Source organism: Zophobas morio, unplaced genomic scaffold (assembly GCF_036711695.1).
Source record: "Zophobas morio isolate AGI-343-1 ecotype UQ-CSIRO unplaced genomic scaffold, CSIRO_AGI_Zmor_V1 ptg000108l, whole genome shotgun sequence".
Classification (NCBI taxonomy): domain Eukaryota; kingdom Metazoa; phylum Arthropoda; class Insecta; order Coleoptera; family Tenebrionidae; genus Zophobas; species Zophobas morio.
In genome coordinates, this window is record NW_026972213.1 from 1,956,656 (window position 1) to 1,973,767 (window position 17,112).

Below are 17,112 nucleotides of genomic sequence, written 5' to 3' on the forward strand. Positions count from 1 at the left end.
CGAACCTACCGTTTCTATTGGAAACCATGTGTTTTTTTTTTGAGTGTTTATGACTCATTTTTGTACTAGATTTGTTGCAGTTAGGTGGGGTGTGTATATTTGCGATTTTAGGATGTTTCATTCGGTTTGAGCATAGGTTTTGTTGTTTCGCAACAAGTGAATAAGCCAAACTTCTTGTAGTATTTCACGTAAAATATTTTAAATAGAGTGGTTGCGTTTCTCACCATTCCTGGTTTTACTAATGTAAATTGGACATCGACTCAATAGGGCTTTAGCTCAAGCTGTTGGTGCGACTTTCACGTGATCACTGGCAATGGAACGCTCACTCACCTTTGGAGTGCCTATGGAGTATCTAAAATCTTAAAGAATTTGCGAGAAAATCCTAGAACTAACGTTTTTCACAATTCAAATCATTATACAGATGGGGCCATTAATAATAACCGCCGGCAAAGATCCGGTTTCACTTTCTGGTTGCACATTTTTTTATTTCTTTGTTTTCATACTCAAACTGTTGGGTAAAAGTATGAAAATAAATTTTGGACGATAATCAAGTCACAAATAAGACTTGAACCTTTAAATGTGTTCTCTTTAAATGAAAAACTTAGATACAATCCTGCTTTTGTCTTTATTATTTATTAAGTAAAAAATTAAAAATATTACAGTTATGTTTGTGGTGGTAGACAATACAGAATTTTCTTAATTTATATTCATTTTGGCTAAAAATCAATTTCACAGTAAGACACCTTCAAGTAATTTAAAAAAAGTGACGGGCAATCCACCAGACAAATATTAAACACGACGGCGGGACGTAAGGCGATAAATTTGGCTGGCCGACTGTGCAGTGCCAACCACGTCACAACCTCACTGGCGTTTGATGCAAATCAGGGTTTATCTAATCACGATCATCACGGAAATTGTGATATTGACCAGTCGTTGTTAATTTTTAAAGCATTTTAACATCTAGGAGAACTCTTATAATTGAGAAAAAGTAGTAAATCCTATTAAGAATTCGTGAAGTTATAGGCTACGACTGCAATATCGCTGGCGATCGGACGGCAATGAGAATCACTTTCGCGATGCCGAAGTGTGTTTATAATAAAACTGGATAATGTGTTATTTTTTTGTATTGTAATATCGAGATAATCGACACACAAATACGCGTTCGTGACTCGGAAATATTCGAATCGGTACATTTTTGATCAAAATGTGAGCATGTGAAAGATTTACATAAAATTTTCGTTTCATTTATGGTTGGATGATGACTGACTAATTAAATTTTAGTTCCCTGGGAAGATGACAATGAGTCATTTCCCGTAAATACCTTGTTTCTATGATTTTCTGATTATAAAAAATTTGCAGAAACTATACGTGCTAGAAAAAATTAGATTAGGAACGTGTATTTTCATTTCTGATTATTACAAAAACCTTTCATTTTGTCCACCAGTGTAATTAATGAGACACCGAGGAGCGTGAGCTTAGTAAGTAATGAATTAATGATAATAATCAATCAAAAATATTAACAAGGTTGATCAGAAACGATTTAAATGTGATTTAAGCACAATAGCAAAGAACTACAAAAATTTGCATTTTCAGTTTACAAAAAAAAAAAGGATCAAATGAATATGAGCCAGTATTTTTTAAGTTCTTGATGTTAAGGTAACACTTTTAAAACTTGATATGACGACAGTTGAACTATTTTTACCTTTGTTTATTCATGCATAAAATCTTGCAATACGGATATTACCAACAAACCTGTTTCAATTTTTTCAACCCTTGCATCTTAGAGAAAGAACAAGAAAATTAAGATACCTTAACTTGGTAATGTTGCAAAAGAAATCCCAAAATTAAATATATTTGTAAAGCCATAAAAAACAACATAATATATAATCTTTATTCTTATACCACATAATATAATGTTTACACTATACAGGGTGTTTCTTTTATTTGGTACAGCCCTGTAACTTTTTACTTCCCAAGCGTAAGCGAAGAAAGTATTTTAATCGGGTCCGGCTGACTCTCTACTTTTACGTTTTCTCGACCTTTCATGACCCCTACAGGACGAAGAAATGGGTCTTCCGTTTCCGTCTGTCTATCTATCTGTCTCTCCGTCTGTCTGCCGTTACGTATTTTTATTAGACAGATAATCTCCGAAAGTACTGGACCGATTGTTGTCAAATTTTGTATTTATATTAGGAATATCATGCTGATGATAAAACGTTAACTAAAATTTCTCTTATCGTCCCCACCACTAATGCGATGACGTCACTTCAAAATTGTACGTAGCAAATGGGTTTTAAATTGTATAAAGTAACATAGTCCTAAACATGTAGTTTATGACTTCGAATAAAGTTTTTACCCGAAATATCCAGATTTTTGGAAAAAAAATCAAAATTATAAAAAAACATGTTGCAATTTAATTTTGAATCTGCTAAACCGAAAGCTTTGAAATCTTGCAGATGTTTTAAGGCTATAAAGAGCATAATAAATAATTTCGGAGGCTTCCACGGTCGGATCGTTTTCCGGGTTGGAATCGTGTTAATTGAGTTTTTGGGCTTAAAGTTTCGCACACTTTCGTAAGTGGCATCTTCAGGAGAAGGGTTAAGAATAAGGCAAAATAGCACGGTAACTCAGTATGTCAACCATACCAGAGGCGAAACTCAATTAACACGGTTCCAACCCGGAAAACGATCATGTAGCATAATAAATGTTTAGTCAAAATATATTTGCTTATCTCCCCCTAAAAATTTGATGACGTCACCTCAAAATTTTGTTCAATAAATCCTATCTAAAATGTACAAAATCTGATGATTGGATTTGCGTATACAGGTGACTCAAAAAAATATCATTGCATTTCTTTGAGTCACTTTCGACCAATTTTTTATTCTCGAAGGTAAACCTGTAGTTCTTGGAGCAAATGTGTATCATTTTAAAAGATCTATGTCATGACAACGTCACATTTTGATTATAACTTCTTTCATAAATGGAAATATTGATTTTTTGTAAAAACTCAAAAGCAACCAATATTCGAAAATCAATACGTAAAAGTTATTCAATAAAATAGGCGAAAAATTCATATTTATTGATGACAACCTAGTAACTTGAAAAATTGACATTCATTTCAATTATTCACATAAGTGATCTTTTAAAATGATACAAATTTGTTCAAACAACTAATTTAAAAATAAAAAAATACAAGGGTTGTTTCAGATAAAAGAAGTACGTGATATAAATGAAACAATTTCATGAGGTTCAAAAATAATAGACAATGCGCAGAAAATGTTTTAAGAAAATATTATTTTAAAAAGCAAATAAAACTTATCAAAAGTAATAAATATTGAACTTGCAGAGTTTTTTTTTTCTCACCATTACAGTAAAACAAAAATTTAGAAAAACTAAAAAAATGTGGCGATTTTTTTTTTATTTATTTTGGTTTCTGTCAATTATTTCATATTAATGAAATGATGCATACATACATAGAACTCATTCGTTTTTATTTATGAACTACATTTTGTTAACATATTTAGATTCATAAATTAAAAAGTCATTCGATGTCCGGTTTTAGCTAACTCACCATGTATATAATTATTTCTTATTTGCAGTGTGACAACAACACAACAAAACAAAGTTTACAATTTGCTTTGAGTCTTTTTCTTTTGTTTTCATGCACCAAAAAACCGTCTAAAAAAGAGGAGCTGGTAATGTAATTAATTAAAATTGTTTTTTTTTTCCACAGTCTTAGATTTTACATTATGTAAGTAGTGAATTTGAAATCATCAACGAAAGTATATAAAATGTTAATAATTTTAAATATTCTATAAATTAACATGAAGTGAATATGGAGGTGAAGTTGCAAATTGTGGGCTTGTACTGTATGAAATAGTTTTAATATCCCAATTTGGCCTTTATGTTCGATAATAATCTGCATATGTAGAAAACGATATTTGTAAACAGTTTTATTAACCTACACCGTCTACAATATATATTTATTTAAATAATACGAATTAATAGGCTTACCACTCGAGTTGTGTACTGTACTTTTTCTAATACGATGGAAGTTAAATATCGAACTGTCACTTTTGACAAATTTTTATGACATCTGTACAATTATGTAATTATATATATTACCCACTGGTGTGGGTAATGATGGATTTACTTTAAAGGACGCCCGTTTGTAATTGATCGATTACTATAAGAGGAATAGAAAAAAAACTATTTACTTTCAAGAATAAATATGAAATAATGCTAAGTTAATTTATATGTTCTGATAGTGATAATACAACATATTCATTGTTGGTTGTTATACGAACTGATTTTCTTTGTTTTTTTGTGTCGATGGTAATTTATTGAAGTTTTACACTAACTTACAAGAAACGAAAAATGAAAAATGGCGTTTTGATATCTATAGAAATAGTAAAGAATTTCTTTTTTTTAACAAGTGTGACATCAGGATAATAATAATTTTTCTACTATATTTTTTTGATATATTGTTAGTTTAAACTGCCTCTTTGTTCAAAAAATATCCAGCCAATGTTAACAGAAAACAAGAAACTGGGGAGAAAATGATCCACCATACATGATTTCATTTGATGATTTTACAAGTATCCTTAGGTATACTTAATTATTATTATACATTTTTTATCTAATGAGTTAAACTTGTCAACGAAAAATTGCTCTTTTTTTATTACTCACAAATCTAAATTGAGTTTAAAAATTAAAGCGTGTTTGATAAAAATAATATTATTAAAAATAATTTTAATAATTAATAATATTTATTATTGTAACTTAAATGATTATGATCAGTAACTTCGATTAAATAACTTTATATTAATTTGGAAATTACAAGAAATCGTACTAACCGTGCAACAGTGGGGTATGATGCTTTCGTTCGACACTTTCGACTTTGAAATCGAGAAACGATGGAGGGATGCGTTTCAGTGAGACTGAATGTAAATCTTGATTTTAGTACTTTCTTCAAGGGTACAGATACTTTCGGCAGTTCGTTAGACCAGGGCCGCGGGGGGCGGTCATTATTAATGGCTCTATCTGTACCAAATTTATATATTTTTTTTTAATTTGAGACAATGTACAACATCCAAGTTTTTCAGACTGCTTAAATGTCTAGACTACAAAGTTTTTTCGTACTGAAATATGACGAGAAACTGATTTCCAGCCCGAATTTGAACATTTAGAAATCATTTGTCTGAAATAGGGCACCTGAAATGTAAGAAAAAGCACCTGCAAATGCTCGAACTGTTACTTTGCACGGTCCAGAGTATCTACACTAAAGCTCCAGCTATCAGAATATGGTGCTCAGTAGACACGTAATTCCTTAAAACTCACAGTTATCCAATTCAGCAAGAAAAGGTAGTTCTACTTTGTGTTTTGTCATCGTAGATCCTAGAGCATCTGAAGTGTTCGAACACATGCCGAGAAATCCTAGAACGGATATTTTCTACAGTTCTGACCAACTACGTCAAAACTGCACCCGTGAAACAGTTTAGCACACCTAAGTCTCTTGGGAAGATGCAAAATCCATAGAACTCGAAGCTACAAATTTCGTATTGAAATTTCCCGAGACGCTGATTTCCAACTCGAATTTGAACATTTATAAAGCTTTTGCATGACCATGGCACATCCAAAATAAAAAAAAAAAAGGCTCGGAAATCCTTGAAATCGTTCTGAATATCTACAATCGTCAGAACATAGATGTCTCCTTTGCATGATTTAAGACATTTTACAGCAACATGCCTAGATCTGGCAGTTCTGGCACCTATAAAATTTAACAAGAAATCTGATTTCTAGGGCAGATTTGAATGTTTACTTTTACGTGGAGTATCCTAAATATTATAAAATATATCAGCAAAACTTATATTTTTCACAGTTCTGACCAGCTACTCCAAAACCACACCCGTCAGAGTGTGAGAACGGACACAAATAGCCTTGTTTCGAAATCTGAGCCGATTTAGCATACGAAGTACGTTTGACAAACTCAAAATGCATAAATAAAATTCCCAAAATGAAAAAAAAAGGAACTAAAGACTTTCTAAATAAGTTTAGACCGATTTTTTTGATATTATTTATTTATCTCGAAAATGGTACGGATACCCTCAGTTTTGTTTATGATGGATTGTTAATGAATCGAATTTATATTTTTTGCTGTTTTTAAGATCACAATGGTGAGAAAGCCAGGTTCATTTCATATTAATAGCGTTACGGAGTTTCCACATCATCATTGCTTTTCCCAATTTATTGTTGCAAATGTTTAGAGAAGTTTGTTTTCGAAAAAAATATATACATGTGCAATTTATTTCTAATTTGTGATTACTGCCATTGGCGTTTCATGTGTATGTATGCCTGACATGCACATTTACTTATGGACCAGTGGTTGAAAATCTTGTGTGACATAGTAATGATTATCATAATAATCTAGTTTAGTACTCATGTCAGTCACCTAAAGAAATTAATTTTCTCGTTTCTCAACGCAGAGGACAAACTAAAACAGTACGAGCCCGAGGATGAACAATACGAATACGATCTAATCGGCGTCACCGTCCATACAGGAACTGCAGATGGTGGACATTACTATAGTTTTATCAAAGATAGAACAGCTGGTTCAAGGGATAAGTGGTTCCTTTTTAACGATGCCGAAGTCAAACCGTTTGATCCAAATCAAATAGCGGCTGAATGTTTTGGTGGAGAAATGACGGTCAGTTTAATATTTTACTGAAAACCTCACTTTTTCTACAACACAACTTTCACAGAGTAAAACATACGACAGCGTTACGGATAAATTTATGGACTTTAGTTTCGAAAAAACTAATAGTGCATATATGTTATTTTATGAGCGTTGTCCCATCGTAACACCTGAGGGATCAGAAAGTGCATCCACGGCACTCGAATCTGGAGATTCTCTAAGTAATCACCCGTCGAGTTCGTCCATAGCCACTTTCGAACTTAGCAAAGAATTGGAGGATTGGATCTGGCAGGATAACATGCATTTCATTCAGGATAAGAATATTTTCGAACATACTTATTTTAAGTGAGTTAGAGGAAAATGAACGAATCTCGAAAATGAGAGTTTTTGTTTTGTAGTTTCATGTGGCAGATCTGCGGTTACATCCCCCAAACTATTTTACCGATAGAGCCTGACATAACACAGAAAGCAGCCCAACTTTCTACTTCTTTTTTCATAGAAACGTTCATTCATGCCAAAGAGAAGGTGAGTTTGAATGAAGTGCGGACGGGAAACGAAACGACTGACTTTGATTGTAGCCAACAATGGTGCAGTGGGTGGAGTTAGTCACAAAGCAATTCAACGCCTGCCAAGAGGCATGCATATGGTTCTTGGAGCACATGGCTAACGATACCTGGTGGCCAGTTCAAGTATTACTGAAATGTCCGAATCAAATGGTGCGACAAATGTTCCAAAGGCTGTGCATACATGTGATACAACGCTTGAAGCAGTCACATTCTAGTTTATATTTAGAGATCGATCGGGACATTCCAGCTTCGTTGAAAGAAGACAACAAGGCAATTGAACCCTCGAAAATCGGCAATGCTTCTTGTGTGACTAAATTTATCAAAACTTTATTATCTCTTGTGAGTGGTACACTGATATTTGTTGTTAAAGTAATAAAAGTGGTTTTTCAGATGGAACATGGAGCGAAAGCGCATTTGAAACATTTGACGGAGTATTTCGGTTTTTTGTATGAGTTTAGTAAGATGGGGGAGGAGGAGTCGAAGTTTTTATTAGCAGTAGGAGCAATTCATTCGATGGTGCATTTTTATTTAGGGCAAAAAGCAAACGATTTTGTAAGTTTGTGATTGAAAAGTTGTTCAAGTGAGACAATTGAGTGTTTTATGTAGGTGGATGTCAGCGAAGGCGAGGAAGAGGAAGAAGTAGTAGCTCTACCGAATGACAAATACAAACCAGCTTCACTCGATAAAATGATAACTTTAATAGCGTCACTAGTCGAAAAAAGTAGAGATTCTAATGTGAAACTGCAGTTAAGCGAAAAAGATTACGGCGCTGTTGCTGAAGGAAAGGTTAGAAACTACATTTCATCTTGCAGATTTACAGTTTAAATTTTTAGGGTTTTCCGTTTTTGTATCAACAAATTAAAGATAACATCAATCTTCAGCAAACGCGGAATTTGATTCACTCTTTGTGTCGCGGCAACAACCAGCTAGCTCAATCTATAATTTGCATGATCTCACAAGCTATTTCTAGACATTCCGATGTGAGTTATTAAGGGGAAAAAGCGACGTTAGGTTGATGTTTATTTTTTTTTTTTTAGACTTCTCAACCGTTTTTCAAAATTCTTACGTTACTTACTGAAAGTACTGCTCAAGGTTCCGGTGGTTCATCCTCTCAACCCTGTTTCACTCAACTAGTTTTACAGAAAGTATGGGAAGCTGCGGAATGTTGTCCTTATTCGGCACTCGATTGGTTGGCGCTACAAGTGACTAGGAACCGACTGGTTCATCAGTGGGTGTTGAGTTCGATGGATTCGTGGTTGGAGCATTTCCTTATAGCCCACAGTAATCAACGAGTTCGGAACGGTATGTAAACTTTATTAGCTAGTTTTAGTTGTGTCTATTGGTTGAATAGGTGGTGAACTTGTAGATAACAAATTAAGAAATATGTAAAATTACTTGACCAAATGCACTAATTACCTATTATGACACCTGAAGACACTTAGATGTCTATAGCAAAAAAATATTTTGGGAGTCGCAAATTTACAGAATTCTTCGTCCAAAAATCCACTGAATTAATGTTTTACGACCATACTAAATCTTGCTGAGCACCAATTTTAAATGGCTTTGCTGTAGAGCGTTTCATTTTTCGAGTAAGAATAATTTAAAGTTTGGCATATTTTTATTACAAACATGTTTTGCACAGCAACAATGAATTTTTTTGGCGTTCATTTTTGTATGAAATTTATCTAATCATTCCTACCACAAATTTGATAACGTCATTTTGCTGAATAAATCCTATTTAAAATACTAAGATGCCTATTTTTGATCTTAGATTCTTGAAAAAAATCAGCATTATGTAACAAAATTTTACAATTTAACTTAGGAACTACAAAAATAATTGTTTTGAAATTTTGAACACGCTTTAATGTTATCATGAATATGGTAAATTGCTAATCATAGTTCACCTCTTCATCAAAAACGTGGATGACGCCATCTTAAAATTTTACCAAGTAAAACGTATTAAAAATATGAAAATATTTTTAACTTTATTTGTATATGTTTTTGGAAAAAAGTTTAGAATTCTGTAACGAACTTTTACAGTTTAACATAAAAACGGCGAAATCGATTGCTCTGAAATTTGATATAACCAAATATTCATTTTTTTTACTTCCCAAGCGTAAGCTACGGAAATATGTGCTGTAATAATCGATTTTATCGGGCGACTAGCTACTTTAATTTTTTCCCGATGTGTCATGACCACTAGAGTACAAAAAAATAAATCTCCCGTTTCCGTCTGTCTGTCCGGACCAATTGTTGTAATTTTATATATGTCTTGTGAATATTGTGTATATGTAAAACGTTAACCAAACTTGTAATGACGTCACCTCAAACTTGTACATATTAAATGGGTTTTAAATTTATAAAATAACATACCCCTGCATATGTAGTTTATGAACCCGCGGTAAGTTTTTACCCGAAACGTTCAGATTTTTGAAAAAAGAAAAAATTGTATAACATCTTAAAATTTGCTGCAAAACCGAATGCTCTGAAATCTTGCAGGTGTTTTGGCTTTTAACCTAAAATACCCAAAATATGATCTAGGCTTATGATTTACCATTGCATTCATATGTTTTAGTGGCAAAAAAATTAATGTATTAGTCAATTTATTTTATTGATTAAATCAAGAACGGCTCATCCCATTTTCTCCTAAATTTGAGTATACTTTACTGTTATTAATAATATTACACTGAATCTATTCAAATCGATATACGTATCCTTGCAAAAATGTTATGACGTAATTACAAAATTTTGTAATGGAAACATATGCATATTATACTTCTTTACTTATACTTTAACAGTCTACGGCTATGTTTTTTAACTTATAGGGATTATCGGAAAAAATAAAATTCGGAGAATTAAATTGTATAATTTTTCAAAGATCTGTACTTGCTGGTTGACCTGTATTTCGGGGGCGAGGCAAGTACGGTCTAAATAGACGTATTTTTTGTTCCAAAGACCTGTTGGTATCAACTCATTTTTTTTTTTTTTTTTAGAAAATTTTGGTTGAAATTTACAGTGTGACATGCCCATATTTTTAACGATATTCATGGAAAAAAACAAAATTGTCCAATACCATTTTACAATCTATCCGAGAAACTACTGAATCAGTTCGAGGATGGTCGTAGTTAGCGCTATGTGTATATATTTTCAGGGTGGCCGGTTTTTTGCGGGTCAGTGTATTTGTCTTCTTTGAAATTGTTCAGTTTTTCGTTTGCGGATAGAATTCTGGCTAGGATATATTTTTTGCACTCGCGGAAATAGAAGTCGGTTTCTAGGACCGCAGAATCGGGAGGGAAATAGAACATTTACTCTCTAGGGAGAGAAATACATAAACAAATACACAGTAGAGGCTTTAAACAGTTTTGACTTTACTCTCACCCCACTATTCTCTAAATCATTGATACTGTTATATTGATCGGTGAATAAAATCGGCGTGGGTAAAACTCAACAATTTATTTCTTAGTAACTCGAATTTACACGACTAATTACACAGCGATTATGTACAAAATAATTCCGGCGCAACTTGACTGGCTCTTCCCTGGATTCGACTGAATTTGTTTCTCGTTGTCTGGACTACACTCTGCCTGCTCCCGACGGTGGTTTCCATTTAAAGAGCCACGCGGTCCTTCTCGAAACGCCTCCGTCACTGCTTCTAGACTTGTCTGGAGCACCCATTCGCGACTTCCGTTCTTCTCCGGCCGCCGTCACCGAAAATGAGTCATCATCGCCGTACATACGAGAACCCATAGGCGTCGTACCGGGGCCGCGTATGGGTTTATTTCGTAACAATACGTATAGTTTTCGCAATTTAGGAGCCAACAAATTCAGGACAGCAGCATCACGAATTTCTTGCGGATCTTCGTCTTGCATTTTGATCGAAAAAAAAATCACTGTCAATGTTTACTTTTTTTTTTTTTGTTATGACATAGGAAATCATGTATATCTATCCCTCGATGTACCGATATAATACGTATATAATTATGGGTAGAGCAAACGATGACACGTGACAGCAATTTTTGATCCAAAATTCCGTCAAATAATTGTGAAAAAAACAATAGCGTCGCAAGTAGACGAGATTTAGATATTTAGAAGAAATAATTAAAACGATTTCATTAAAAATCAATTAATTCAGGTTTTTTATTTCCGATTTCTTAAGTTTTCAGGCAACTCTCGCATTGCGTGGCTTTTTAATTAATAATAATAGTAATAATTTTATTTTCTGGTCTTTTAACTGTTTGTAAATTTAATTGATTTGGCAATCGGGTCAACATTGTTTTTCTAATATTTTTGACAATGTTTCCAGACGAATAATGGTTGTTTTTTTAAATGTTGCTTAAATTTAAAAAAACTTGTTCTACTAAGTGGCTACTCGAAAAGTGTCATCCGACACACGAAATAGGGAGCCAACCTTATATTCTTTAAGGGCCACAAATCGTAGATGTGGTGTCATCGCAATTCTTTTGGCTTTCGATCCTAAACAATTAAAACAACTTCGACAAATTCTTCAATTTCTTATACTTGTAACAACATAGGCAACACAATTGTAGAGTGCGTTTTGTTCTCGTCTGGAAAAATCTGTTTTATTTGCTTTCCAATCCGAAGGTAAAGTTGGAGGTAAATCACTAGCGTTTATTTATTTATTATTTTTTTGTTTTTCACCATCTTTCTTTTTTAACATAATTTTAACAACCAGCCAAAGGTGTTCTTTTATCAGTTTCATAATTACTGTCCGTAACTTCATACTATTATAAATATCAAGATACTGTGATACAGATAAAAGTTTTAGGTCATATTTAACCTGAATTGCTATTGGAACAGGATATTGTGCTCGATTTTGTGAAAAAAAAATTCTAAACAATCTTTTGAAAATCTGGACGTTCATAAGTAAGATTTTTTTTCATTCAGAAATACATTTTGAAGAGTCAAAATCGAGGTGGTAGTTAATATTACAGCCGTTTGTACGGGTTTCCAAAAGACTTTTCCGAATTGGTCTCCGAATCAATTTCATAGTTGAAAATAAATAATGTATTATGTATATCCTTTAACAATTCCAAAATTTCGTAGATTTTCAAATTAAATTTACTGAAGGTAGCATCTTCGATCTCGAACTAATTAATTTAAACCATTTATATACCGTATCTATAAAAAATCTGTTGTTATTGAAGACTTATCTTCTATTTCTTCGGCATTAAATTTTATGCCGCTACTAACGTTTGTGTTAATAACATATAATGAATTTGAAATTTTCATTTTATTAAAATAACTAACCTGTAAAAAATCCATGTTTAATTTTGGGGCAAATTGTAAGTCAACTTTATTTTTTCGTTGCAAAATTCTGATGTACTGAATTGATGGGACGAAATCCTGTTTCCAGTCTGTATAAATAAACATCAAATTGTGCAAATTGTGAATAAATGAATATTACAAATAGATGCTTTTAGTGGACACTTTTGTTGTCAGTTAATGTCTCGACGTGGCTGCTTTCCACTTTGTTTTAATTTTTAATTATTTAAAACAATAATTGCCAAAAAAATGTATTCGAAAGGCACCGAAAATGTGTTTTGTGGTGATTTTTAAAGCAGATTTTTATTTCAAACTCAAGAAGAGAAAGATTTCTAGAATTTAGTACTGAATTTGGACGCAATTCTTAAACTACACATAAGAATTTAATTAAGTTAGGCGAAATTTCTTAATCCAAAATTTTGAAATCACGTCATCAAATTTGCGGGGGGAGATAAACAGATATATCTTGATTAGCGTTTTTCCTGACATTAAATTTCAATAGAGTCGGTTTCTTTATTTTCTCAGATACAGTTTATTGTGAAATCTGTACTGGAAAAAAATATTGTAATATTATTATATTTAAAACAGTTTTTCAAAAAGTTGGGTAAAAATTCACAAAACATCCCCGGATTGGGTTTGATATCGAGATGCTAATTCGAAAAATATAGTGTCTTTATGGTTCCAAGGCACGATTTTAGAAATACTCAATTTGAAATTCAACTTTTTTCAAAAATTCTATCAAAAATTGGTTGGATTGTTCCAAGAAATGAAGCCGAAAGTAACCTCTAGAACTCAAAATCTGTAAGAAAGTATCTTTCGGTAAGTTTCAAAGGTGGTTGAAGAAGGGTCGAAATTTTCGTACGAACGAAGATAAAAAAATTGAGATTTTGCAAAAATGTGGAAATCCACAAAAAATTTGAATTTTCACGTACGAAAATATAGCGTATTTATGGTCCCGGGCAAAAATTTTTGAAATATTTGATCCTAAATTCAATTTTTTTCAAAAATATTAAAAATTGTCTTGTTTCAAAGGACCATTCTGAAAAAAAGTTCGGAGTTATCAAACTAATGAAACCAAAAGTAATTTTTAGACGTCAAAATCTTCTAGAAAATGTCTTAAAAGAAATGCCAAAAATAAAATCTAAGGTAACAATGATGTTAAGGTAGAAGTTTTTGAAATTCTGTTTGGATATTTTTTTAAATATCTTAAAATATCTGGAATGTCTAAAATAAATGTAATATTTAGTTGTATTTCCGTTTTATTTAAAATTTATAATTCTAATTTAAAATTTTCAAAATAAAAAAAATTAAATTAAATTATATGTGTATTTTAAGGTGTCAAATGTTGTGTTTGATGACAGATTCTAGTTTAAAAATGGGAACAGCTTTTAGCCTAACACGTTTTTCAATGTCAAAATTTAGAAAATAAATATCATTTGTAAAAATATGTGGCTTAAAAATGAATTCTGATTTAAAAAAAATGACATAACCTGAACCTTAAATATCAATGTCTAAGTAAAATCTATTTTGGAAAATTTTATTTTATAAGGACTTCTAAAGCCATAATTCAGAGAACTATTCTAACATAGCTCATAAAATTTGGGAAAACATTTTTTTCGTTTCCGCCTGTCTGTCTGTCAGAATGTCTGTGGTCGATCTGTTGAAGGTTGTATTGAGCAAATAATATGGACGTCACCTTAAAATATTGGTGAGAAAATTTCTTTTTAAGTGTACAGCATAGTGTGCTCTTTCATTTCCAGTGTTATTTACTTAACTATACGAAAAAAAAAAATAGAAAAAATCAGAGAAAATTAACAAAATTTTTCTCCAAAAATGGAACAATTTCATCTAAAATTGTTAAGTTTATATTGTTTATGTTCAGTAAGATATTTTTTTTACCTTAAAATTATTTTTTTTAATTAAAACCTTTTGGTAATTTTATTGGCTGTTTCTATCATAATTTTAAAAATTGATCCAACTCTGTTCCTCTTATACCGGGTGTCTGAAAAATGGCGGATTAACTCTTCAGTACGCCATGTACGATTTTTTTTAATAATTTTTTGTAACAGTAAGCTAAGTTTTGCTTTTACTTCCCGAGCGTAAGCAAAGGAAGTATTGTAATCGAGTCCGTCGGCCGACTCTCTACTTTTACGTTTTCTCGATCTTTCATGACCTCTAGAAGACGAAGAAATAGGTCTCCCATTTCCGTCTGTCTGTCCGTCTGTCCGTCCGTCCGTCTGTCCGTCTGTCCGTCTGTCCGTCTGTCCGTCCGTCTGTCCGTCTGTCCGTCTGTTGTCCCGGATTTTTATTAGACAGATAATCTCCGAAAGTACTCGGCCGATTGTTGTGAAATTTTGTACTTATATTAAGAATATCATGTAGATGGTAAAACGCTAACCAAAATTTGTCTAATCATCCCCACCACTAATGCGATGACGTCACTTCAAAATTGTACATAGTAAATGGGTTTTCAATTGTATAAAATAACATAGTCCTACACATGTAGTTTACAACTCTGAATCGACTTTTCACCCGAAACGTCCAGATTTTTGGAAAAAAAATCAAAATTACAAAACAATATTTTGAAATTTAATTTTTAATCTGCTAACCAGAATGCTTTGAAATGTTGCAGATGTTTTAAGGCTATAAAGAGCATCATAAATCTTTAGTCAAAAAATATTTGCTTATCCCCTCCAAAAACTTGATGACGTCAGCTCAAAGGTTTGTGGAATAAATCATATCTAAAATGTACAAAATATGATGAGTCTGTACTTGTGATCTATCACTCCATTCATATTTTTTGGATTTGCATATACAGGGTGACTCAAAAAAATTAATGAATGCGTAAATATATTTTATTGATTTAATCAGGAACTACAAAACCGAATGCTCTGAAATCTTGCAGATGTTTTAAGGCTATAAAGAGCATCATAAATCTTTAGTCAAAAAATATTTGCTTATCCCCTCCAAAAACTTGATGACGTCAGCTCAAAAGTTTGTGGAATAAATCATATCTAAAATGTACAAAATATGATGAGTCCGTACTTGTGATCTATCACTCCATTCATATTTTTTGGATTTGCATATACAGGGTGACTCAAAAAAATTAATGAATGCGTAAATATATTTTATTGATTTAATCAGGAACTACAAAACCGAATGCTCTGAAATCTTGCAGATGTTTTAAGGTCATAAAGAGCATAATAAATGTTTAGTCAAAATATATTTGCTTATCCCCTCCAAAAACTTGATGACGTCAGCTCGAAAATTTGCCGAATAAATCATATCTAAAATGTACAAAATATGGTGAGTCTCTTCTTGTGATTTATCATTCCATTCAAATTTTTTCGATTTGCATATACAGGGTGACTCAAAAAAATTAATGAATGCGTAAATTTATTTTATTGATTTAATCAGGAACTACAAAACCGAATGCTTTGAAATCTTGCAGATGTTGTAAGGTTATAATAAAGAGCATAATAAATTTTTAGTCAAAATATATTTGGTTATCTTCTACAAAAAACTGATGACGTCAGCTCAAAAGTTTGCCGAATAAATCGTATCTAAAATGTACAAAATATGATGAGTCTGTACTTGTGATTTATCATTCCATTCATATTTTTGGATTTGCATATGCAGGGTGACTCAAAAAAATTAATGAAGGCGTGAATTTATTTTATCGATTTAATCAGGAATTACAAAACCGAATGCTTTGAAATCTTGGGAATATTTTAAAGTTATTATAAGCATGGTAAACTTTTGTTCAAAATGTATTTGTTCATCCCTCCTAAAAAAATTGATGACGTCACCCTTAAATTTTGCTGAATAAATCCTATCTAAAATGCAAAAAATATGATGAGTTTGTACTTGTGATTTATCATTCCATTCATATTTTTTAGATTTTCTTAAGAGGTGGTTCAAAAAAATTAATGAAGTCAATTTATTTTATTGATTAAATTAAAGGCAACACTTGTTATTAGTATTACACCCCAACCAACCCAATTTGGTAGACACAAAATTTGTTAAAGGAAAAACTCGGTTGAAACATAAGAGTAGCACGCTTATTTACATCGACTTTAACATTACAGACCTGCATTTGTTTTATGCGGTCACTTGGTTCCGCGAATGCGAAATAGACATGTTTATAATCAACCAATTGTAAATTTCACCGTCAAGAATTAAAATAAAACGCAATGTTTTATATAATAAGCGGAAGTCGAAGCAATAAAACCGATGGTCGTTTTGTTTACAGTTTCTCTGTTTGGCTCTTACGTATGCTGTTACGCTTGTCATCTTAAATTAAGAATGTTTATACATAAACGATTTTCAGTTGCCCCTCATATTACTAGACAGCGGATTTCTGTCGGGCTACGTCACGATTATAGGGGGGGACGTGCTGGATTCCATAAATATAATTAACGATTTATTAATCAAACGGCTAAGTAAATGAGAACGGGAATTAACAGCAGAGTGCAACGAAACAACGTTATTCTAATCTCAAATAAACGAAGTGCAGTCCGCAACGGCAATGAATTCGCATCCCGTGCGAGCCGTACCGAGTTTGGCCTT

At 32.3% G+C, this 17,112-nt stretch overlaps 1 protein-coding gene across 10 annotated transcripts in view; it reads left to right on the forward strand.

Moving 5' to 3' along the window:
• Nucleotides 1-17,112, forward strand: part of LOC135144836 (ubiquitin carboxyl-terminal hydrolase puf) — a 47,688-nt gene that overhangs the window by 22,311 nt on the left and 8,265 nt on the right. For all 10 annotated transcript variants that reach the window (XM_064076941.1, XM_064076942.1, XM_064076944.1 and 7 more), the window contains 8 exons: nt 6,486-6,706; nt 6,762-7,039; nt 7,093-7,219; nt 7,273-7,599; nt 7,651-7,812; nt 7,867-8,046; nt 8,094-8,240; nt 8,298-8,562. In XM_064076941.1, the coding sequence (XP_063933011.1) occupies nt 6,486-6,706; nt 6,762-7,039; nt 7,093-7,219; nt 7,273-7,599; nt 7,651-7,812; nt 7,867-8,046; nt 8,094-8,240; nt 8,298-8,562 (1,707 nt within the window). The remainder of the gene's footprint in view (nt 1-6,485; nt 6,707-6,761; nt 7,040-7,092; nt 7,220-7,272; nt 7,600-7,650; nt 7,813-7,866; nt 8,047-8,093; nt 8,241-8,297; nt 8,563-17,112) is intronic.